Consider the following 25,358-nt stretch of genomic DNA (forward strand, 5'->3'; position numbering starts at 1 on the left):
TTGAATATGAATCAATTGCTTGGTCCCCACAAGGATAGTTAAACAAGTCTGTGTGAGTCTGTTAGCAAAATAAGCTGTCTGGTTGTGAGGGGTCGTGGGAATCGTTGGCTGGTTTGGGCCAGTCCCCAGGGATCCTAGCAGTTATTATTAGTTAGAACAGCAGCATACTGGGGGGATGAAGGGGGGAGGAGAAGAGGGATTGATAAATAGATTGGCGTGGGCCGGGATGGAGAAAGGCTTATGACATAACCAGGTGTGTCCGTGGACAGGACAGGTGTGGTGTCAGTTCCTGTGAATCTGAGACATGATACAGACACACCACTGACACAAGGTAATGATGACCACAGATCAGTGTGGTTAACAGATCAGAAGAGTGGATAACCAAGCCCTCAGGCAGTATGCACATTAGAAGAATATACAACCCCAGAGACTGCATTTCATTTATTCCATTCCACTCACACACTCCAGCAAACACAAGCCATTCTGCACCTACACCACTCACACCATCTCACAAGTCAACAGCACTTATCAATGCCCCTTAAATTAAAATACAGAAATCCCGGTTTTGAATATAAACTATATTGTTGATAAACACATTTAGGCTCATTGCAACACACTTCCAAGGTATCGCATGGAGGAGATTGACAAAAAAAATAGTTTACAAAATTTCACTAAAGCTTTAAAAGATGAATTCCTCAGTTCAATGAAAAAAAATTACATTTTTAATTTCTTGGAAAAGATTGGTATTGATTTGCATAAGCTTCCAAATAACCACTTCCTATAGGGATGCAGGGTGTCACAACCCCAGAGCTATAATACACTATTTACACGGTGTACACAAAGATCAATGAAACAGGAAACAATATTCATTCAGAACAAATTGATGAATTTTGTCTTTCTTTCTTTACATTCCAATTTCATTAGTGTTTTACCATTAGCTCTAAAGCAGGTACATAGAAACACATCTCTCTTCAGTTGAATTAGTCCTGAAGTCCAGCTTTCCTTAAAGTTCCAATGCTATAACATTCACCCTTTTAAATAAACATCTGACAGGCGCGCGTGCACACACACACACACACACACACACACACACACACACACACACACACACACACACACACACACAAACACACACAAACCAATCCTCTCCCTCCACCCAAGCCTTGAGACGTGCCAACCTCTTCCTGCCCTGGACGTAGAGGAATGTATCCATCTGACAGAGAGGTAAACTACATGGTGAGTTTCTTTCACAACAATAAATAAGAACTCAACAAGTATTCCAGTAAAAACATGTTTGGACTAATCTGGTTCCATCTGCTCAAGGCTCAGCACCATTTCCTCAAACATTATTATTTTTAAAATGATAATTTTAAAGGTGGACGCAGCGATATGACGTAGATGCTGAAAGTAAATAGCATTGTGGATCAATTCCCACAACAACTATGAGCGTTAAAGCGCGAGGCTTAACTTCTCCGCTGTTTTGATTCCCGGTAGCCAGGCCAGGGAACAGTGTGAAGCGAACCCATCCACATCTGAGGGGAGGACGGCTCATAGTAATGTCTGGAATGGAGTGAATGCAATGCTATCAAACACATGGAAACCAATACCATTCCATTGATTCCGTTCCAGCCGTTACTATGAGCCCGTTTTCCCCAATTAAAAAGCCACCAGCCTCCTGTTCCGCAGACACCGTGTGTGAGGTCCTGCATCTCACTCATCTCAATATCTGTGGAGCTGCTCGTGACAACGTCATTTCACTGAGTCTACCTTCAAATTTAATTCAATATCAATACTTTAAAGATGCCTGAACTTTAAAGGTGCCCACTGCTCATCTCTTACTCAGAAAAACATTTAGGTTAATGGGGCAATCTGCAGTTGCTACATACATTTTTTTATTATATATACCCATTGATTCTCGAAGAATATCTTATAAATGCCTCATGAGCTTAGTTCAACTGTCGTACCCCATCAGAACCCCAAAACACCAAATATAAGCTTGTTCATCTTCAATGTTGGTAAGCAGAGTAAATGTAAACAAACACTGTATAGCCTCAAAACATGGTTCAAACTAGAATTTTGATGGTCAGTCCTTGTATACATAGTTCTGTCTATGAATTTGAGAGCGGTAACATTTCTCCAGCCCCATCCATCCCTCAGCTTTTGGCCAAAACAGTGGTGGGGTTACTGCTTTGTTATTGTTTCAACTCCGGATTGCCCCTTTAAATTATAATTGTTGCTATGTTATAGTATAAAACACTTTCTTGGGTTGACTGTGATGTCTGTCTGACAGGTAAGATCTCAATTGCATAATCCTCGCGTCCTCTCTCCTCTGGCTCTCTCATCCAATGGGTTTTAAGAAGGAGACGAGGAGAGGACACGAGGAGTATGCAATTAAGATCTTCCAACAGACACCACAGGTACATCCTCTCTGTATCCTCTCTACTCCTCTACACTGACACCAGGTACATCCTCTCTACTCCTCTACACTGACACCAGGTACATCCTCTCTACTCCTCTACACTGACACCAGGTACATCCTGTCTACTCCTCAACACTGACACCAGGTACATCCTATCTACTCCTCAACACTGACACCAGGTACATTCTCTCTACACCTCTACACTGACACCAGGTACATCCTCTCTACTCCTCTACACTGACACCAGGTACATCCTGTCTACTCCTCTACACTGACACCTGGTACATCCTCTCTACTCCTCTACACTGACACCAGGTACATCCTCTCTACTCCTCTACACTGACACCAGGTACATCCTCTCTACTCCTCTACACTGACACCAGGTACATCCTCTCTACTCCTCTACACTGACACCAGGTACATCCTCTCTACTCCTCTACACTGACACCAGGTACATCCTCTCTACTCCTCTACACTGACACCAGGTACATCCTCTCTACTCCTCTACACTGACACCAGGTACACCCTCTCTACTCCTCTACACTGACACCAGGTACATCCTCTCTACTCCTCTACACTGACACCAGGTACATCCTCTCTACTCCTCTACACTGACACCAGGTACATCCTCTCTACTCCTCTACACTGATACCAGGTACATCCTCTCTACTCCTCTACACTGACACCAGGTACATCCTCTCTACTGACACCAGGTACATCCTCTCTACTCCTCTACACTGACACCAGGTACATCCTCTCTACTCCTCTACACTGACACCAGGTACATCCTCTCTACTCCTCTACACTGACACCAGGTACACCCTCTCTACTCCTCTACACTGACACCAGGTACATCCTCTCTACTCCTCTACACTGACACCAGGTACATCCTCTCTACTCCTCTACACTGACACCAGGTACATCCTCTCTACTCCTCTACACTGCCACCAGGTACACCCTCTCTACTCCTCTACACTGACACCAGGTACATCCTCTCTACTCCTCTACACTGACACCAGGTACATCCTCTCTACTCCTCTACACTGACACCAGGTACACCCTCTCTACTCCTCTACACTGACACCAGGTACATCCTGTCTACTCCTCTACACTGACACCAGGTACATCCTGTCTACTCCTCTACACTGACACCAGGTACATCCTCTCTACTCCTCTACACTGACACCAGGTACATCCTCTCTACTCCTCTACACTGACACCAGGTACATCCTGTCTACTCCTCAACACTGACACCAGGTACATCCTGTCTACTCCTCTACACTGACACCAGGTACATCCTCTCTACTCCTCTACACTGACACCAGGTACATCCTCTCTACTCTACACTGACACCAGGTACATCCTGTCTACTCCTCTACACTGACACCAGGTACATCCTGTCTACTCCTCTACACTGACACCAGGTACATCCTCTCTACACTGACACCAGGTACATCCTCTCTACTCCTCTACACTGACACCAGGTACATCCTCTCTACTCCTCTACACTGACACCAGGTACATCCTCTCTACTCCTCTACACTGACACCAAGTACATCCTCCCTACTCCTCTACACTGACACCAGGTACATCCTCTCTACTCCTCTACACTGACACCAGGTACATCCTCTCTACTGACACCAGGTACATCCTCTCTACTGACACCAGGTACATCCTCTCTACTCCTCTACACTGACACCAGGTACATCCTCTCTACTCCTCTACACTGACACCAGGTACATCCTCTCTACTGACACCAGGTACATCCTCTCTACACTGACACCAAGTACATCCTCTCTACTCCTCTACACTGACACCAGGTACATCCTCTCTACTCCTCTACACTGACACCAGGTACATCCTCTCTACTCCTCTACACTGACACCAGGTACATCCTGTCTACTCCTCTACACTGACACCAGGTACATCCTGTCTACTCCTCTACACTGACACCAGGTACATCCTCTCTACTCCTCTACACTGACACCAGGTACATCCTCTCTACTCCTCTACACTGACACCAGGTACATCCTCTCTACTCCTCTACACTGATGTGGAAGAACAGGATAGCTGAAAGCAGATTCCTGGTGGCCATCCATTACGTTGCTCTGACCTATCCTACGGGCTCAGATCAGTGCAGATGAAGACCAAAGAGAATAAGGTGAGGAGGCAAAGAAAGAGATTAAACTTCTCTAGACTATTCAGATACAGCGGTCGGGTGTGGGAGGAAATGAAGCGTCAGGGGGCGTCTCACTCCTCATCAGCGTTCTTCAGCATGAGTATGGCGTTGTATATCTTGAGGGCGGGGCCTAGTTTGATTGACAGGATCTTGACTATGTCTGCTTGGGTGAGAAGCAGGAAGGCCTCTCCATCCATTTGCTGGAGCGATACACAGAGACACAAAATAAGCTTCAACACAGAACGTGTGCGTGAGTGTTTGAATGTCAATGGCAGAATTTAATTTGACTTGGTTGAATTGTCATAGGATACACCAACCAGGAGCAGCAGATGAGAGGCGTGTGTGTGTCTATTACGATTCACAAAGTTGGGTTTTTAAATGGTAGGTCTTACCTCTGTCCTGAAGGTGGCAGCATGCTCTTTACAGCCCGGGAGCCCTTTGACAAAACTGGCCACCTGACCCACAGGGAAACAAACATTAACACACACACACACACGATTCAAATGCAAAAGGATACACAAAGCTATTGTATTGGGTGTATGTGTAATGTATGTGTTTTGCACAATATGTCAGTTTGTACAGTATGCGTACAGCGCCTGTACATGTTTGTATTGCCTATGTGTTTATGTGTGCGTGTCTGACCTCGTCGGCGGTCCAGGTTGCAACTCTCTTAGCTGTGAGGCCCAGGACCTCAGGGAGCAGCTGGCAGTGTTTGTCCCAGCACAGAGCCACCCTGTGAGGGGGAGAGGAGGAGCCACCCGGGGAGAACACTGACTCATGGAGTGCCTGCTGGAGAGACGGGGAGTCTGGGGGAGAGGGAGGAGAAATTAGCTGTAAATATCTTCAATAGACATGCACAGACAATATATAATCCACACAACGTTACACTCATTCTCTATTTCTGAGAGCAGAACCTCTACCTTTCCCATCTCCACTCTCCTGCTTGACGACGTGCAGCTTCAGATACTTTGGGACTGGAGCAGACCTGTTGAAAGACAACATACAGCGCCTTCAGAAAGTATTCACACCCCACAAATCTTTCCACATTTTGTTGTGTTACAGGCTGAATTTAAAATGAATTAATTAGAGCTGTGTTTTGTCACTGGCAGACACACAATACCCCATAATGTCAAAGTGGAATTGTTTAAAAACATTTATTTTTATTACTAATTAAAAATGAAAAGCTGAAATGTCTTGAGTCAATAAGTTCAGGAGTAAAAATGTGCTTAACAAGTCACATAATAAGTTGTATGGACTCACTGAGTGCAATAATAGTGTTTAACATCTCTGTACCCCACAAATACAGATAATTGTAAGGTCCCTCAATCGAGCAGTGAATTTCAAACACAGATTCAACCACAAATCCAGGGATGTTTTCCAATGCCTCGCAAAGAAGATCACCTATGGGTAGATGGGTAAAAAATACATTAAAAAAACAAGACATTGAATATTCCTTTGAGCATGGTGAAGTTATTAATTACACTTTGGGTGGTGTATCAATACACCCAGTCACTACAAAGATACAGCCGTTCTTCCTAACTCAGTTGCTGGAGAGGAAGGAAACTGCTCAGGGATTTCACCATGAGGCCAATGGTGACTTTAAAACAGTTACAGAGTTTAATGGCTGTGGTAGAAGGATGGATCAACAACACTGTAGTTACTCCACAATACTAACCATTCTGAGAGTAAAGGAAGGAAGCCTTTACAGAATATAAAATATTCCAAAACATGCATTCTGTTTGCAACAAGGCACTAAAAGTAGTACTGCATAAAAATGTGACAAAGCAATTAACTTTATGTCCTGAATACAACATGTTATGTTTGTGGGCAAATACAATACAACACATCACGGAGTACCACTCTCCATATTTCAAGCATAGTTGCATCATGTTAAAGGTATGCTTTTAATCATTAAGGACTGGGGAGTTTTTCAGGTTAAAAATGAAACCTAATGGAGATAAGCACAGGTAAAATCCAAGAGGAAACCCTGGTTCAGACACTGGGAGATGAATTCACCTTTCAGCAGGACAATAACCTAAAACAACAAAGCCAAATCTACACTGAAGTTGCTTACCAAGAAGACAGTGAATATTCCTGAGGCCGAGTTCCAGATTTTACTTAAATCTACTTGAAAATCTATGGCAAGACCAGAAAATGGTTGTCTAGCAATTATCAACAAACAATTCGACAGAGCTTTAAGAATTTTGCAAAGAATAATGGGAAAGTGTGGAAGGCTCTTATAGAGACTTACCCAGAAAGACTCACAGCTGTAATCGCTGCCAAAGGTGCTTCTACAAAGTATTGACTCGGGTGTGAATACTCATGTAAATGAGACATTTCTGTGTTAATTGGCAAAAAAATGGGCTAACATTTCTAACATGTTTTTACTTTGTCATTAGATGTGCAGATGGGTGGGAAAAAAAATCTATGTAATCCATTTTGAATTCAGGCTGTAACACAATAAAATGTGGAATAAGTCAAGGGGTGTGAATACTTTGTGAAGGCATTGTACTCTCTTAGTAAACCGACAACAAACACTCTGCTCCATCATGCATTCTAGAGTTTGGTAGGAGAGAGTGGAGTCTGTGTGCTACCTCTTGGCCTTGGCTCCGTCGTTGACGGGCTCGGTGGAGCCCCCTGGTGGCTCACTCTGACTGCTGCACCTGGATCGTTCACCCTCGTCAACAGTCGGCCCCCTAGTTACACTACCATAGAAACAACTGTTACCATGGAAACAAGTCCACAACTCCAGACTTTATTTGCAGTCAGATAAACAAAGTCATGGAAGCTCTTCCAAACCCCTTCTGTTACATGTTCCACACATACCTGGTCTGAGGGGAGTCGTCTGCAGGCTCGGGCTGCTCCGGTGTGGTGGGGCTGTTTGTCTGGGTGTGTGGAGGAGGGTCTGGGCGTCGCCCACGGTGATGAGGTCCACTCAGGGTCATAGGTCGTTCTCCACTCAGACGGTCTGGTACCTGGCCCTCCCTGTTCAGGTTCATCTCCGAGTACGGACAGCTCACCCCCCTACACACACAAGTTCAGAACAGGAACACACATCACCTTACTCACAGATTACAGCACACAGATCACAAGTCATTGTATGGCGTGTTCTAATAACAAAACTTTTTTGACAGTTAGTGTGTGTGTTTGTTACTGACGTGTAGTGGGTTCCGTAGCGCGGTCCACGGATGTGACCAACCCCATTGCATCCTGGGGTAGGACAGCCCTGCCCTGGGAGGACCAGCATATCAGTGGAGCCTGAAACACACCGCAGAGTAAATACTACACACAGAGACACACATACACAGAGACAAAAACACCAGAGAGTGACCTGACCCCACACACATAAACAAAGCGACAGAAACACACCACCACCATATAGTGTTTATGTCCCCACAAACCAACAGCTCCAGCAGCTGTGAAGAACCAGAATCATTTGAGCTACATGTCTTTTCTCTGCATGCACCTTTTTGCCAATCTTACACTTTGGGACTGATTGGGAAATGTTTATGGATTTTAGCAAAGTTATAATCATGTACATTTTTTGGAAGTGTGTGCGTGTGTGTCTCACCATTGGAGGGGTGTTGTAGGGGATGACTAGTCTTCTGACACCAGCCCACAGGGTGCAGGTCTGGGCAGTCAGCATCCACCCAGTAGTCATACTCCTCACTCCAGCCATCGAAATGGATCTGAGAAAGACAGAGAGTTACACACACACACTACTCCACAATAATCATACTGCACTCTCACACACAGCATACCCTCAGTCGGTGGTCCTCCACCTCTGCGATGGTTGCTACGCGGATGAGCATGGGATTCCTCTTATCGACGGCTTCCAGCTTCATTCCAGCCTGGAACCCATGGCACGGACGCTACAGGACACATTCAAGAGTTAACAGGTGATACAGATGGATTAATATGAATGTTTTGTAACGGGTGTAGCTGACATAAATAAAAACTGTCAGTGGACCCAGAACAGAGCCCTGGGGAACTTCATGTGAAATTCCCCCAGGCCTCCCAATCAACACCAACAATGTAATTTGCATGTGTCATATGTTTTGAGTGTTAACTCTATGTGTGTGCGAGAATGTGAGTGTCTTACCAGTTTGAAGGCACGTGCAGGGGCTGCCTGTGTGCCAGTCTCCTCCATGTATTTATCCCAGGAAAAACTCCTCGGGTGCTTATACTCTAAGAGGAGAAACCACAACACACACCCTTATACAATGTTTCATGGTGTATCCAAATAAAGCGTTGAAATATGTTTGTGTGTGTCTCACCAGCAGGGGTGGTGAGGGTCAGCTCAGCCTCCTCACAGTAGCCTACAGGGTGGATGTAGGGACTGCTGGCATCACACCAGTAGTCATAGGTGTCGTCCCAGTTGTCAAAGTGTATGAGGAGTCTGTTGTCAACAGCAGCCGCGATGGACGCTACGCAGATCAGATATGGGTTCTTCTTATCCACCGCCTCTAGCTTCATACCCGCACGGAACCCTGACGGAGTCACCGACTACACACACATGCACCCACATAGTTCATATACAAACTTGGTTGAATGGGTCTAAGGTCACCAACTAATTCACAACACAAACACACTTATAATGGATCCACACAGGCTGTCAGGTAGGCTCACCGTGTTGAGGCTCTTGAAGAGGTGTTTGGGGGCCAGCTGACCTCTGCAGTTCTTCACATACATGTTCCAGTTGAACTCCCCATCCTTACAACCTACACACAAAAGGTTGAAGGTTATAGTTTTGTCTATCTACACACACACAACATTGTACAGTCGGTAGAATATGCATGTGTGTCGGGTGTGTGTGTATGTGTGTCTGGTGTGTTTGTATCTGTGTCTGAGGTGTGTGTGTATGTGTGTCAGGTGTGTGTCGGGTGTGTGTCGGGTGTGTGTGTGTGCGTGGGTGTCGGGTGTGTGTGTATGCGTGTCGGATGTGTTTGTATCTGTGTCTGGGGTGTGTGTGGACCTTTCGGCAGTAGCAGCTTGTGTCCCATCTTCTCACACCAGCCTGCCGGCTTTACATCCCAGGTGTCAGCATTTACCCAGAAGTCATAGCACTCTGGATACCCGTCGAAATGAAGCCTTGCCCTATAACCCTGGACCTGAGACAGACAGAGAGAGAAAGAGACAGAGAGGAAGGAACGCAAAGAAATGAGGGAAAGCGAAGGGTTAGTTGTTAGAAAGCAGACATTCCTCCTATATCTTATTGGTCTGACCTGTTAGACACGTACCTCAGCAACACTGAGCACACAGAACAGAGAGGGGTGACAGGGGTCCAGTCCTTCTAACTTCATCCCCACTTTGAAGGCATTCCTGCTCTGAGGGAACGACTGGTGCTGCGAGGCACACACACATAACACTCTTTCACATGTCTGTACAGCTGTGTGTGTGTGTCAGAGAGAGTATGATAAAGTGTGCGTGCCTCACCTCCTTGAACAGTTTAAGGGGGGCAGCTATAGCCTTCTCCTCCTCCATGTAGGAGGGCCAGCTCCAGGATCGCTTCTTATTGGGTGGGGCTGTCACTGGGGGTGGGACAACAAAACAGTCACATCAGCCAATCAGTGACATGAAAACCAGCAGGATTGCAGGACTCATGACCCCTGGACTACCTGATTGGACAAACTTTCCAGCCCCTGCTATTCCCAACAAATCCATCACTCCATCTATCCATCCTCTCCCTCCCCTCAGTGTAATAATAGGACATACCTAGCTTGGCCAGCTTAGCAGCTCTCCTCCCTTTGACAGCCTTGGACTTGTCCTGTAGAGAGAGATAGTCACTCATCGGCAGGTGAGCTGCCACACACACAATATTACAATGCTTTTCAGGACCAGCGTTGGCCACATCTTCTATCATCACCTCTTCCTCCTCCTGGTTGTCTTCGTCTTCATCACCAGAGTCCATGTAGATCTTCCTCTTCTTCCTCACTCGTTTCCCCAGTCCCACCTCCCCCCCCTCTCTCTCCCTCCGCTCTCCGGGTGATGACCTAAACACATACGGAACAGAGGTCATTCTAGGAACTATGCTCATGTGATGACTGTTTTGGGTCTTAACTGTTACTACTATCAATATGCTTTCTAAAATATAGTACAGTAAGAACAGCTAACATGTTGACCTGCCACTGGAGGGCTGGACACAAATGGAGCTGCAGTATTTGCCCTGGAGGAAACTCTCCAGTGGACCGGAGCCCCCACACGACCTACAGCTAGCCATCGCAGCCCTGGGGCCCGCCTCCGCCCTGGGGCCCGCCTCCGCCCTGGGGCCCGCCTCCGCCCTGGGGCCCGCCTCCGCCCTGGGGGCCTCCGCCCTGGGGCCCGCCTCCGCCCTGGGGCCCGCCTCCGCCCTGGGGCCCGCCTCCGCCCTGGGGCCCGCCTCCGCCCTGGGGCCAACCTCCGCCTCCGCCCTGGGGCCAACCTCCGCCTCCGCCCTGGGGCCAACCTCCGCCTCCGCCCTGGGGCCAACCTCCGCCTCCGCCCTGGGGCCAACCTCCGCCTCCGCCCTGGGGCCAACCTCCGCCTCCGCCCTGGGGCCAACCTCCACTCTCGGCTCCTCCACAGTGGGACCCTCCTCTAGAGACAGAAGCACAGGGCCTTGAGCTGGGGGAAAGAGCAGAATAATATTGAAGCTTTGTAATTCTATGCCCCCATCTGCAGAGCACCCGGTATGTAGTATGCTAATATACACAGTGCTGACATATATCAGAGCTATGAGTCTAAATTCGACACACTTATTATAAACAGTCAAAACTATGTTATAACTCCTTCATAACCATATGTTTACTTTACCCTTGGCTGCAGAAGAGGCTGCACTGCTCTCTGATTGGGCCTCTGGTGGAGGGGTGGGACTTTTCGACTGGGCAGGGTTCTGGGGGGTTGGCCCTGCCTCTTTGACCTCTGGCTCTGTCACGATCTCCAAAGTTCCAAACTCTGTCATACGGAACTGAGAGATACCAGTCAGTCACACACCTGTCTGTAGTACCTGTCTGTAGTATCCACACACACAGACACACAAACCTTGATGTCGCTGCCGGGCAGTGTGGCGATGCCGTCCTGCCAGTCCAGAGCACCCATCATGTCAAACTCTGCCCCCTGGGAGGGGCCATCGCTGGGCGGGGTGTCAGTCATCTCTCCCTGCTCTCCTCCTCCTGCACTGACATCAATCAATCCATCAGTCAAAATAAAATCAAAATAAAATGGTATTTGTCACTTGCGCCGAATACAACAGTGAAATGCTTAATTACAAGCCCTTAACAACAATGCAGTTTAAAAAACAAATAATATACATTTAAAAAAAATATAAGAGCATAATTAAAGAGCAGCAGTAAAATAACAACAGCGAGGCTATATACAGGGGTATATAACCAACTTTGCTGCGATTCTAAAGCTATAGGGGATACAAATGAAAGTGATATTTGAGACCTCTCTCTAACCAATTATGTTATGTTATGTTTTCAGTTTGTGAGTGTGTGATATAGAAAAGTTTATTTCGACATCTATGAAGAAAAACGTTTATACACAATAGCAGGTATGTTGACACTGCCACGTTGATCTTTTATTTATTTTACCTTTATTTAAATAGGCAAGTCAGTTAAGAACAAATTCTTATTTTCAATGATGGCCTAGGAACAGTGGGTTAACTGTCTGTTCAGGGACAGAACGACAGATTTGTACCTTGTCAGCTAGGGGATTTGAACTTGCAACCTTTCGGTTACTAGTCCAACACTCTGACCACTAGGCTACCCTGCTTTCTGTTGGAAAACCATTACTTGGGCCGGGAAGATACCAGTATTGCGATTCTCATTAGGATCATGGCAAGGAAACAAATTCCTTTAGGAAAGAAGCCCTATAGGTGGAAATAAACGGTATTATGTTGTCATCCAGAATCACATTGATTTGTTTCCAAGCTATAGACACAATATTTGACATACAGCAGGATATTAAAGGACCAAAGTGTTTTGTCTGCCTCGGGTTAGAATTTTTGCGATGTAAAATACATTGCGATACACAGCTAACCATTACAGTGTCCGACATTTGGTTGTCGCAAATGCACCTCACCTGACTTCACTCGTTAACACAAAGTTTTGTTAGCCTTACTACTTGAATACACCCAATCAATCAATAACCATACAGGTGTCACATCCAAATTACCTCGTACCCTTGCACATCGACTCAGTACTGGTACCCGTGTATATAGCTAAGTTGTCCGGACCTCTGTCTGTCTCTATGGGGGTGCCACACGGTTTAATTCTCGGGCCGACTCTCTTCTCTGTATACATCAATGATGTCGCTCTTGCTGCTGGTGATTCTCTAATCCACCTCTATGCAGACGACAGCATTCTGTATACTTCTGGCCCTTCTTTGGACACTGTGTTAACTAACCTCCAGACAAGCTTCAATGCCATACAACTCTCCTTCCGTGGCCTCCAACTGTTCTTAAACACAAATAAAACTAAATGCATGCTATTCAACTGATCATTGCCCAAACCTGCCCGCCCATCCAGCATCACTACTCTGGACGGCTCTGACTTAGAATACGTGGATAACTACAAATACCTAGATGTCTGGCTAGACTGTAAACTCTCCTTCCAGACTCACATTAAGCATTTCCAATCAAAAATTTAATCTAGAATCGGCTTCCTATTTCGCAACAAAGCTTCCTTCACTCATGCTGCCAAACATACCCTCGTAAAACTGACCATCCTACCGATCCTTGACTTCGGCGATGTCATCTATAAAATAGCCTCCAACACTCTACTCAGCAAACTGGATGTAGTCTATCACAGTGCCATCCGTTTTGTCACCAAAGCCCCATATACTACCCACCACTGCGACCTGTACGCTCTCGTTGGCTGGCCCTCGCTTCATACTCGTCGCCAAACCCACTGGCTACAGGTTATCTACAAGTCTCTGCTAGGTAAAGCCCCACCCTATCTCAGCTCGCTGGTCACCATAGCAGCACCCACTCGTAGCACACGCTCCAGCAGGTATATCTCACTGGTCACCCCCAAAGCCAATTCCTCCTTTGGTCACCTTTCCTTCCAGTTCTCTGCTGCCACTGACTGGAACGAACTGCAAACATCACTGAAGCTGGAGATTCCCATCTCCCTCACTAGGTTTAAGAACAGAGCAGCTCACAGATCACTGCACCTGTACATAGTCCATCTGTATACAGCCCAGCTATCTACCTCATTCCCATACTGTATTTATTTATTTTGCTCCTTTTGCACCACAGTATCTCTACTTGCACATCCATCTTCTACACATCTATCATTCCAGTGTTTAATTGCCATATTGTAATTACTTCACCACCATGGCCTATTTATTGCCTTAACTCCCTTATTGTACCTTATTTGCACTCACTGTATATACACTTTGTTTTCTTTTTTTCTACTGTATTATTGACTGTATGTTTTGTTCATTCCATGTGTAACTCTGTGTTGTTGTGTGTCGAACTGCTATGCTTTATCTTGGCCAGGTCGCAGTTGCAAATGGGAACTTGTTCTCAACTAGCTTACCTGGTTAAATAAATGTGAAATTAAAAAGTAATCCTTACTCATTGTGGATTTATTCCTTGTGTTCCAATTTTTTCTATTACTTTTCTATTTTTCTCTCTGTATTGTTGGAAAGGGCCCATCAGTAAGCATTTCACTGTTAAGTCTACACCTGTTGTTTAGGATGCATGAGACAAATAACATTTGATTTGAATTAAGACAGCACGCCCACTTCAGCAGTGGATGGGGAAACACTGCCAAATGACATCTGTCTGTCTCTCATGTTAAGACAAGATGTGTGGGTGTTTGTTCATGCAAGGATATGGGCTAGAATAGGTCTGTCTGTATGTTCTCAAAGTAAAACTGAAATTGTATCCATTTCACAGAACTTTCTCAAATGTCTATTTATATATATAAATAAGATAAATATAAATAATAAATAAGATATCTGTCTGTTTTTCCACCATGTACTTTAGGGATAAGTCACTGACTTTATTTAGCAATCCCAGTTTTTTTTTTTTAAATGAATGTAGTGTGTGTGTGTGTATGTCTTTTTATTTATTTATTTATTAGCTAATAAAAACAAATCAATCAATCAAATGACATTATCCAAAAAGGGGAACTCTAAAAATATCCCTGGCACAAAAAGTACAGGTAGGTGGGTACCTGCAAGAAGTCAATCAGCGCGTGCAAGTCGGGTACTAAAGAACTGCATCCCATCGCCGCTAGAGGGCGACTGTTGTGGAATACATGCATGCACTTATATGAAGCAAAACAAGTAAATATTTTACTTTTTAAAGCTAAATAGCACAAAATAAACGCACAAGCACCCCTGCATGGATTGGCCTAGAACACAAGTATTGACAAACACCGTGAGAGACGTGTCAAATACAAGTTAAAAGAACAAGTTCAGCTTTTCCTTGTTTTAACAGTATCTTATTAAATCGGCTGTTTGCATTGACGCGGACAACAGAGGTGGTAGAATAATCAATGATTTTAAAGAAAACAATGTGTTCTGCATAGAAAGGTCACATTTACGTGTTTTTTAATCAAACCAAGATCACGATATAACGTTTTCGCCTCGACGCTACATCAACACTATATTTTGGTCAGAAATAATATTTTTTGACTGAAATATACGGATGGGAAGTAAACAATCAAGTGTGCTGTTCAACAGCTGTCAGTTTACGTTCCCAAGTTTAAACCGTAAATAAAGTGTTCGTGCGCCCATGATTAGCATTCGTCTTATACAAAATGGCGGAGCAAAGGAAGAGGCCACCAACACGTTAAAACTATGTAAATGACTCAAGTTATTTATTGAAACAAAGAATGCAGGGCCGTGTCTGTCAAATAAAACCACATATATACCCTGCAATTTCATAGGTTAGTGTTTTCCCTCATCATGGCCATTTTCTTTACTTTCCCCTTGTCTCGGAATGTCAGCCAGCTAGCTGCCAGCTAGCTTGCTAACCGCTTCTGGCTAGCAAAGCGTCACTACGGTTCAATTCAAATTGGTAGCGAGACGGCTAGGAACTGGGACTAGCATTTTGGCTTGGTGTAGCGAAGTAAGAACAACCAGTAATAAATAAGTTTCCATGTCTTGAACGTTAGAAAATGCTTAGGAAATGACTTCCACATTAGTTGGTATAAATAAGTAAATAACCGCCCCTACACTGCCTTATTTGTTCAAGGCTAAAATATAGAAATGCTTGCTTTTAATTTCTTCAATAGAAACTTGACTCTCCGATTTATATTTACGGGTTTAAATCACAGTACAAATCATAAGAACCGGTGCAAATTATAAAACGAACGATGCTTTATCGATTACTATTGTTATGTGCAACATTTAATGTATAACGGCGATTATATTGTTTGAAAATTATGGAACTCACCTCGTTTCTGTTTTAACTCTTATTTTGAGCTGGATAGTGGATGCAATGCGCATGCGTTCAATGAACGCTGCCTGACAACTTTGGATCTCGGTAAACTTGAGCACACAACTATCGATGGTCAATAGGTCCAGCAAGACGGACGTTTAGAGTGGACATATAGTTGATTAAATATTGTATTCATGCCTTGGGACTTGTCTTTCTCCTTCGTGTATTTTCAGAATCTCAGAGAGCATCAAATCGGAGCGCAGGGGCGTGCAGAGTCTGTTTGGCGTGTCGCGCGATTTCCATTGTGGTCATGTCGCTGTATGCTGTCAATAACTCTTTACGTCACCACCAGTCAATATTGTCTCCATATGTTAAAAGAAAGATGACAGTAGATTAATCATAAACCCAACTTCTAGCTGTTTTATTTGCTTGGCCACACTTCCAACCAGTAATTCAGCAAAAAAAGTAAGAACAGTCAAGTCCAGACGCCAAATAGGTCTACAGTAGTTAGACCGTAGTATTGATTACAACAAGGCATATAGGCTATCAGCTCTTAATGTTTTTTTTGTAAAACGATGTCTTTTCATGTTTGTTATCTATGCCCAACCAGACCAGACGTCTGGAATAGAAGCTCTCTGACTTAGCTATTTTAAGGGTTCATGTATAAGACATCCCTACTGTTCTTATTACAAGTGAAACGTTGGACTGGAAGAAACGTTGGACTGTAGTCTATTTGGCATGAGATGCAGTCTTCAATGGCAGTGTCGCCTATAAATAAGCCTGCTTTTTTCCAGTCGCTACCGCTAGATGGCAGTGTAATGCTGTTTTCTGACGGATTACACTGTAACATCTCAGTAGCCCAGTCACATACATTATTCTCAACATCAGAAGAACGACAGATGCAAACCATGAGATGGCCTTCAGGGGTAAAGTGGCCGACACGAGGGTAAGAGGACTGTTTACTCGGATTTTACACTCACGTGCAGCGGTGGGTCAGACATGGGCGCTGTTATAATAAAATACGAAATCATCAGGTGTCGTTGTTGGCGACTATGAAACATAAACTCAGCCTATCATTTCTATTCAGCGACTGATATTTCATTTATCGTGAATGCCAAATGCAACAAATAATGATCAATCAGTCTGTGCAAATGAAGGTCTTCTGTCCTCTGCTGCTCCCCCGCAGTGCGCATCCCCTGCAGAGTCTGTTGGAGTTCTGCCATGGGAGCTTTTACACCTGCTGAATGATCCACGGTTCAGTTGACAGTGCTGTCACGGCTTTGCCACAGTGTCTTGGCGGCTGATTTGAGTGTAGCCTAGGTCAATGATGTGCGATATATTATTATTGGGATGAATGACTCTGACTCTCTCGATATCTTTCTCTCTTTCACTCTCTCTTTCTCTCGATCTCTCTCCCCAGACAGTGCTTGTGCACATGCTGCTGTGCCTCGTCATATTCTACTCTCTCTACTACATGATTGGGAGTGTGTGTTTCGGCGCGTTCAGGTGCGACACTTTTCTTTTCCTCTCTTCGTGCACGTGTGGTTATTGGGTAAGTGACCTTGCTGGAACGGTGAGCTGTCCTCAGGCGGCTTCTATAAACCTGGTGCCAGGTGACAGAAGAGAGGGGGAGGGATTCGTGGAATACACAGCAACTATTGGTCTGTTTTTATTGATTGGAATGACAGACAGTTTCAACCACCCTGGTTCCCTCCTTGCTCCTTCTTTTGAATATCCTGTTTGTTTGTTTGTTTGTTTGTTTGTTTGTTTTATCTGCTGCTCTTCTGTTTGCATTCAGGTTGGATCACTTTGATGGACTTATTCCCTTTGACTTTAAGACTGAACCAACCGATTTGGAGTCCAACTCCAAATACCTGGGTGAGTGAAGATGTGTATGGTAGTGTGTGTGTGCGTGCATGTCCTCTACATATGGTTATGGTCTTATATTGTTGTTCCAGTGAACCTGCTGTCCATGGAGTTGACCTATTTCTGCAGTGGTCTGCTGTTTGCAGCCGTGGTGAGGAGATGGGTCTGGGACTACGCTCTCACAGTCACACTACTGCACGTACTACTCACCAGCCTGGGTGAGATACACACACATACACACAGAAATGCATACACATGCCTGAACTCACTCACACACACACACACACACACACACACACACACACACACACACACACACACACACACACACACACACACACACACACACACACACACACACACACACTGGCTTAACTCAGAATAATCCCTTGCTGGCAGAGCAGAGTGCTCAGGGCCAGCTTTGATGACATCATGACAGGACGGGAAGTGGGGTTAGAGTTGAGAAGCAGCTCGGCCCAAAACAAGGCACATATATTGACCCTATCCCATGGTCTTCTTTAATTCCCCTTCCTCATGTGTAAGGATTGGATGGGTCTAGCTCTAAAGCAATACGATGTACACTCCCCATCCTTAGTTCTGTGTGGCATATTGCCTGTTTTTAATGTGTGTTTGTAATATGTGTTTGTAATGTTTGTGTTTCAGTGATGTTGGAGTTTCCCTTGGTATGGCAGTGGTGGCTGGCCCTTGGTAAGACCTGTACCTCAACCTCACTTCACCTCACCCACACATGTTCTGTTTTATTGTGTGAAACCTTCTGAGGAGTTATAGATGAGTAGTTAGTTATGTCTCTTCTTTATTAATGGTTGTGTGTGTGTGTGTGTGTGTGTGTGTGTGTGTGTGTGTGTGTGTGTGTGTGTGTGTGTGTGTGTGTGTGTGTGTGTGTGTGTGTGTGTGTGTGTGTGTGTGTGTGTGTGTGTGTGTGTGTGTGTGGTTGTGTTTTGTTTGAAGGCAGCGGGTTGTTTCTGATGATCTGTAACGGTCAGCTGATAGCTTACTTCACCTGCCAGAGTGACCAGAGTTACCCCACCTTCAACAGCTACTGAGTACACACACACACACACACACTGACTAGAGTTCTTTGCAGTGAGTCCAGTGGAAATGGAGGGAAACCAAATGTTCTTGTTGACTTGGTTACCTGTTTGATTGTTGCACATTGTTTCTGTTGGACCAGCTTCCCAGACACCAATTGAGCCAAGTGATTCTCCAATGATCAAGCTTTTGAGTCCAGGAAACAGCTCGTATATGTCATATCTGTAGTATGTCATATCTGTAGTATGTAATACCTGTAGTATGTAATATGGGTGGTATGTAATATCTCTGGTGTGTAATATCTGTAGTATGTAATATCTGTGTTCTCTATGAATGTTAATCTTATGTCAGACAATGTTAATCATGTAATTTATCATCTTAGAACTATTAAACCAGCTGTAACCTCGCATACCTGGGCTGGCTCTACACACACACACACACACCTCAACCCTTACCTCAACCACAACCCTTATCCTAACCCTAACCTTAACCACAACCATTACCCTAACCTCAACCCTTACCTCAACCACAACCCTTACCCTTACCTCAACCCTTACCCTAACCTCAACCACAATCCTTACCCTAACCTTCTCCCTTTGATTTAAGGTGCAGGAGGCCAACTCCAATTTAACCACTGGTTCTAACCTGGCCTGAGCCTCCGTTCTCTGTGAGATATAAACAATCTGATACATGATAGGAAAATGCATTTTAATTTATTCAAAACACAAATAATATCAGAATGATATCAGGGCTCTGTGACTCCAACCTCAGCCGGAAACATATAGGAGAACCCTGGGAAGGCTCCATTGGCCACGTCTCCCAACATGTCACTCAAACCGAGGGGGGCGGGGGCTGGAAGAAGCGTGAACTCCGGGTCAAAATACAGCATATCACACGGACCAGACTGAAAGAGAGAGGGAGGGAACGAGTGACCAGACACACATTCAGGTAGTCACAGATCCAAACTGACCCATAGCCCCTATAAAACAAACACACACTCACCAGGTTGGGAATGAATGGGGGAGGGACTTTCCTGGCTAGCAGGTCATCCCGGTTGATGGACAGGAAGAAGGTGTGGCCCTGCAGCTCAGCCAACAAACAAAGTGAGACAGTACATCAATGTGTGTATGGGTGTGTGTATGTGGACTTGCATGTATGTGACAGCACTCTGTGCCAGGTGGGGTAATGGGGGGTGCTTACAAGGTCATGTTCCCCCCCAAGGCGTTTGGTACAGTCTCTCTTCAGCAGGTTCTGCAGCAGAGTCCGGGCAGACTGGGACACACTTCTATGGAGCTGCAGGGGGGCGTGAAGGATGTTCTCAAACATCTCGGCCTTACTGCGACTGTAGAACGGGGGCTGAGGAAGAGAGAGAGAGAGAGAGAGAGAGAGAAAAGAAGAAAGAGGAGAGAGGGAGCCAGATAAGTGTGCAGTGGATGGAATATGCTAGTTGAAAAGTAACTGAAAGAGAAACACTCACCAGTCCATGAAGCCTCTCATAAAGTACACTACCCAGCCCCCACCAGTCCACAGCTCCACAGCAGGTGTGGCCTAACAGCGCCTCTGGCGCCAGATATTCAGGGGTTCCACAGAACATTTGCATAGTTCCACCCACAGACATGCCCTCTTTACACAGCCCGAAATCCGTCAGAACCACATGACCTCCACTGTCCAATAGGGTGTTCTCTGGCTTCAGGTCTCTAATGGGGGGGTACCGAGGGTTAAATCACTGTGAGGAAAATGCGCTCTCTCTCATTGTGTGTGCGTGTGTGTGTGTGTGCGCACCTGTAGACTATGTTGAGGGAGTGGAGGTAGCCCAGGGCTGAGGCCATCTCTGCAGAGTAGAATGTTGCTCTGGGCTCCGGGAAGGCTTCTTCCCTCTGGAGATGAGATGGTAGAACAACTCTCCTCCATTGGTGTAGTCCAGTTCGAAGAAGAGAGTGTGAGAGGTCTGGAAGGAGAAGTGGAGCCCCACCAGGAATGGATGCTGCAGTCCCTTCAGCAACACACTCCTCTCTACCATCACATGTCTCTTTGTTTGATGGCACATAGCCTTAAGTTTCACGGTTTGTTTTGTATTGTTTATTGTTTTTCCGGCGTCATTTTTAATAAAAGGAGAAAATGTACGCTCACCACGCTGCACCTTGGTCCAGTTCTTCCTTCAACAGCCGTGACAAATGGAATGGAAATAGAATGGAATGGAAATAGGATGGAATGGAAATAGAATAGAACGGAAATAGAATGGAACGGAAATAGAATGGAACGGAAATAGAATGGAATGGAAATAGAATGGAATGGAAATAGAATAGAACGGAAATAGAATGGAATGGTAATAGAATAGAATGGAAATAGAATGGAATGGAAATAGAATGGAATGGAAATAGAATAGAATGGAAATAGAATGGAATGGAAATAGAATAGAACGGAAATAGAATGGAATGGAAATAGAATGGAATGGAAATAGAATAGAATGGAAATAGAATGGAACGGAAATAGAATAGAATGGAAATAGAATGGAATGGAAATAGAATGGAACGGAAATAGAATAGAATGGAATAATAGATACTTCTTTCTTCCTCAGTATGACCTGTTCCTGTAGAACCTTTACAGCGTACATACTTCCACTCTGTCTGTGTCTCACTGACACCACCTGCAACAAGATAAATACATCACCAACACAACAAACACACACCGGCCTACTCATAAACACACACACACGTAAAGGGACACACACACTTGCTCCCACCGTCCCAAAGCTTCCTTTGCCGATGACCTTCAGGTAGTGGATATCAGAAGGCTTCACCCTGGTAAACATGACAACAGAGCAGCATGAATGTGAGGTCTGATGATTTCCATTGGCTATGGGCAACTCAAGGAAAAACTCCTGGCCATAACTTTGGGGTACTCACAGAGTCTCCTCCAGCAAATTTGGCAGACGCTGATATAGAGAAAAAAGGACGGGGGGGGTGGGTAGATTTGGGTCAGACAGAGATTATATAAACGGGTCATAGGTGTCCTGGCTGTATGCCTATAAATACTCACCGATGTTCCCCACTCTCTCTCCTCTCTTTCTCTCTCCTCCATCTCCCTTTCCTCCCTCTCTTCTCTCTCCTCTCTTTCCCTCTCCTCCCTCTCTTCTCTCTCAGGCTCTCCTGCAGCAGGATGGTCTGGGTGTCTAGGCTTCACAGAGACAACATGGACAGTGTGTTAGGTCTATGTGTGTCTCTGTGTTAATTATAACATAATTCGTTATTTTAGATCATCAATATGGAGTACAATCATTACTACAGTAAGTTGCGACTCACTGCTGAATGATTTGGTAGTCGGGCACCAGTTTGTGCAGGAAGTTGCTGAAGCCCCCTTTCTTCCCTTCAAGCAGAGATGAAACACAGGAGAGGGTTTTTACATAAGACTATGTCAGTATCAATATCAGTAGGCTCTCAAAGTGTCGATATAACTAAACTCACTATAAAGGAGCTGAAAATCGAATGAAAACAAACCCCTCTAGTAACATGATGTAAGACATCAAGGGCGTCATACATGCTATTCAATGACATTAACGATGTGTTATACACTATATATAGAAAAGTGTGTGGACACCCCTTCAAAAGAGTGGATTCGGCTATTTCAGCCACACCTGTAGCTGACAGGTATATAAAATTGAGCACACAGCCATGCAATGCATGCCTTACTTAATAGCTCAGTGAATTTCAACGTGGCATCGTCATAGGATGCCACCTTTCCAACAAGTCAGTTTGTCAAATTTCTGTCCTGCTAGAGCTTCCCCGGTCAACTGTAAGGGCTGTTATTGTCACGAATCCCGTTTCCTGAGTCTGTTTTTTGCCTGTGTACTGTCCTGGAGTGTTTTTTCCGGCGTCCTGGAACGCACCCTGTCTGGTTGCCGGGCAATGTAGCCAGTTGGGAGTTCTGATTACCCGCACCTGTATCCCATCAGCTATCTGCACACCTGGTCCTGATCATCATCTCTCCTCTTCATAAGCCCGGACCTGACATCCATTCCCTGCCGGATCGTTAGCCATGAACAGTATGTTGTGCCATAGTATCAGCCTCAAGTTGGATAGAATTTTTTTAAAATTTTTTTTTTACGTATTGCTTGCCTTAAACTTACCTCCGTTTGTTCTGTCTTCAGTTATTCACCCGGATCATTTACTCCATTCCCGCCTGGTCATCGGAGGATTCCGCTACCCCATTGGAGCCACCTATTTACCTATTTACTCCCATCAACTCACCACCGCTGCCCGCTGGATATATCTACCCATTCACATTCACTTGTAAATAAATACTCACCTTCTTCCTACTCTCCTTGTCCTGGTCTGCTTCTGGGTTCGATTTTGAAAAAACATGACAGTTATTGTGAAATGGAAACGTCTACGAGCAACAACGGCTCAGCCGTGAAGTGGTAGGCCACACAAGCTCACAGAATGGGACCACCGAGTGCTGAAGCGAGTAGAACGTAAAAATCATCTGTCCTCGGTTGCAACACTCACTACCGATTTCCAAACTGCCTCTGGAAGCAACAACAGCGCAAGAACTGTTCGTCAGGAGCTTAATGAAATGGGTTTCCATGGCTGAGCAGCCTCACACAAGCATAAGATCACCATGCCCAATCGGCTGGAGTGGTGTAAAGCTCGCCGCCATTGGACTCTGGAGCATTGGAAACAAATTATCTGGAGTGATGAATCATGCTTCATCATCTGGCAGTGCAACGAACAAATCTGGGTTTGGCAGATGCCAATACTACCTGCTCCAATGCATAGTGCCAACTGTAAAGTTTGGTGGAGGAGGAATAATGGTGTGGGGCTGTTTTTCATGGTTCGGGCTAGGCCCCTTAGTTCTAGCGACGAGAAATCTTAACACTACAGCATACAATGACAACTTTGTGTCAACAGTTTGAGGAAAGCCCTATTCCTGTTTCAGCATGACAATGCCTACGTGCACAAAGCAAGGTCCATACAGTAATGGTTTGTCAAGATTGGTGTGGAAGAACTTGACTGGCCTGCACAGAGCCCCGACCTCAACCCTATTGAACACCTTTGGGATGAATTAGAATGCTGACTGCGAGCCAGGCCTAATTACCCAACATCAGTGCCCAACCTCACTAATGCTCTTGTGGCTGAATGGAAGCAAGTCCCAGCAGAAATTTTCCAACATCTAGTAGAAAGCCTTCCCAGAAGAGTGGAGGCTATTATAGCAGCAAATGCAGGACCAACTCCATATTAATGTCCATGATTTTGGAATGAGATCTTTGAGGAGCAGGTGTCCACATACTTTTGGTCATGTAGTGTACCTGTTATTGACAATGCTTTATAACCCCATAATAACGCATTATAGCAGTTGGTGAGAAAATGTGTTAGGCCACCGAGCATTCAAACACTAGAATCTGAAAACACATAGTTGTAACTACATTCATAGAATTCCATGGAATGTCAAACTTACCAGTAAAAAATGACACAATCCCTTTCATTTTGGCATAGGACATTCTGCACCTTGGCTGCATAACTCCCATCTGGATGAAATAATAATGTCCAGTAAAAGGAGCGAACAAACTGAGATGTTCTTTAACTCTGGTGGCTGTGTCTGAAGAGTTCAGCACCACTGACAGTGCACGCTCGGCAGGCAGGCTATTTACAACAATCTCACACACTCTCCCGTCAAAAGACCTCTCTGACTCTCTGACGCAGGCCTAATTGAGTCCAAGGCACCCCTGTAGGCTACATTATTGTGTGGGCATTGGGCTCAAGTCACTCATCCACGAAATCCTGACAGGGACTCCCGGGTGTACTGTCGAATCAACGCTCCTATCAATGGAAGACCTTCTAAAAATTTGTAAGAGCTCTGCATGGACAGACACTGTGCTACTGCTTTGGGGAATGTGTATATATATATATATGTGTGTGTGTGTGTGTGTGGTTCCTCTAAAGGGTCCTATATCCTGATAAATGAACTCTGCTGACAGAACACACAGAGGGGAGATCAATAGTGACCAATAGTTTCCACTGACCATTCAGAAAGACAGACCAAATAGAACAAAAGAGACAAGGAGAGACAAATACACACAATGAGTCACAGCAGGGGCTGTAGGGTAAGAGTCCAACCATGCTGTTTTCCAAACTACCCCAGGAAGTTATTTTGTGTTTTTTCACTATAGATGGCTTCATGAGCAAGGAAAATTGTGTGGATATATTGAAGCAGCATCTCAAGACATCAGTCAGGAAGTTCTGACTGATGATCTGATCTGATCTGGAATTTTCCGAGCTGTTTAAAGGCACAGTCAACTTAGTGTATGTAAACTTCTGACAGACTGGAATTGTGATACAGTTAATGATAAGTGAAATAGTTAACAAGAAATTTGTGGAGTGGTTGAAAAACAAGTTTTAATGACTCCAACCTAAGTGTATGTAAACTTCCGACTTCAAATGTTTATATATATATATATATATATATACACAACT

The 25,358-nt window shown here is 44.9% G+C and overlaps 3 protein-coding genes across 13 annotated transcripts; 1 reads left to right on the plus strand and 2 right to left on the minus strand.

Moving 5' to 3' along the window:
* Positions 1-426: 426 nt before the first annotated feature.
* On the minus strand, positions 427-16,290 carry LOC118373884 (lethal(3)malignant brain tumor-like protein 3). Of its 9 annotated transcripts, none has more exons than XR_008102174.1 (22): positions 15,988-16,288; positions 11,619-11,754; positions 11,391-11,544; positions 10,721-11,201; positions 10,465-10,591; positions 10,314-10,365; positions 10,035-10,129; positions 9,839-9,943; positions 9,574-9,709; positions 9,228-9,319; positions 8,876-9,104; positions 8,701-8,786; positions 8,360-8,470; positions 8,170-8,287; positions 7,757-7,856; positions 7,425-7,622; positions 7,193-7,303; positions 5,519-5,583; positions 5,241-5,404; positions 4,991-5,053; positions 3,674-4,798; positions 427-2,697 (listed from the first exon to the last, which is right to left on the minus strand). XR_008102174.1 is itself a non-coding variant. In XM_052502707.1 (22 exons), the coding sequence occupies exons 1-22, from the start codon at positions 16,038-16,040 to the stop codon at positions 4,670-4,672; spliced, it is 2,772 nt and encodes a 923-aa protein (XP_052358667.1). In that variant the 5' UTR covers positions 16,041-16,288; the 3' UTR covers positions 427-4,669. The 9 variants fall into 9 exon arrangements, 6 of the variants coding, with proteins under 6 accessions (XP_052358667.1, XP_052358666.1, XP_052358668.1 ...); XM_052502707.1 differs by having other exon boundaries at positions 427-4,798; positions 10,721-10,872; positions 10,906-11,201; XM_052502706.1 differs by having other exon boundaries at positions 427-4,798.
* LOC118373885 (transmembrane protein 244-like) lies at positions 15,596-19,297 on the plus strand. Of its 3 annotated transcripts, none has more exons than XM_052502712.1 (6): positions 15,596-15,660; positions 17,393-17,478; positions 17,771-17,850; positions 17,931-18,056; positions 18,502-18,546; positions 18,808-19,297. In XM_052502712.1, exons 2-6 carry the CDS (start codon positions 17,408-17,410, stop codon positions 18,900-18,902), a joined length of 417 nt encoding a protein of 138 aa, XP_052358672.1. In that variant the 5' UTR covers positions 15,596-15,660; positions 17,393-17,407; the 3' UTR covers positions 18,903-19,297. The 3 variants fall into 3 exon arrangements, with proteins under 3 accessions (XP_052358672.1, XP_035616050.2, XP_035616051.2); XM_035760157.2 differs by lacking the exon at positions 15,596-15,660 and adding an exon at positions 16,786-16,918; XM_035760158.2 differs by lacking the exon at positions 15,596-15,660 and adding an exon at positions 16,786-16,918 and having other exon boundaries at positions 18,812-19,297.
* Positions 19,298-19,435: 138 nt separating this feature from the next.
* Positions 19,436-24,370, minus strand: LOC118373881 (serine/threonine-protein kinase Sgk1-like). Its single transcript, XM_052502714.1, has 6 exons — positions 24,343-24,370; positions 22,191-22,254; positions 21,632-21,689; positions 21,452-21,535; positions 20,366-20,611; positions 19,436-20,244 (listed from the first exon to the last, which is right to left on the minus strand). Exons 1-6 carry the CDS (start codon positions 24,368-24,370, stop codon positions 20,005-20,007), a joined length of 720 nt encoding a protein of 239 aa, XP_052358674.1. The 3' UTR covers positions 19,436-20,004.
* Between the last annotated feature and the right edge of the window lie 988 nt (positions 24,371-25,358).

Source organism: Oncorhynchus keta, unplaced genomic scaffold (assembly GCF_023373465.1).
Source record: "Oncorhynchus keta strain PuntledgeMale-10-30-2019 unplaced genomic scaffold, Oket_V2 Un_contig_1599_pilon_pilon, whole genome shotgun sequence".
NCBI classification, from domain to species: Eukaryota; Metazoa; Chordata; class Actinopteri; order Salmoniformes; family Salmonidae; genus Oncorhynchus; species Oncorhynchus keta.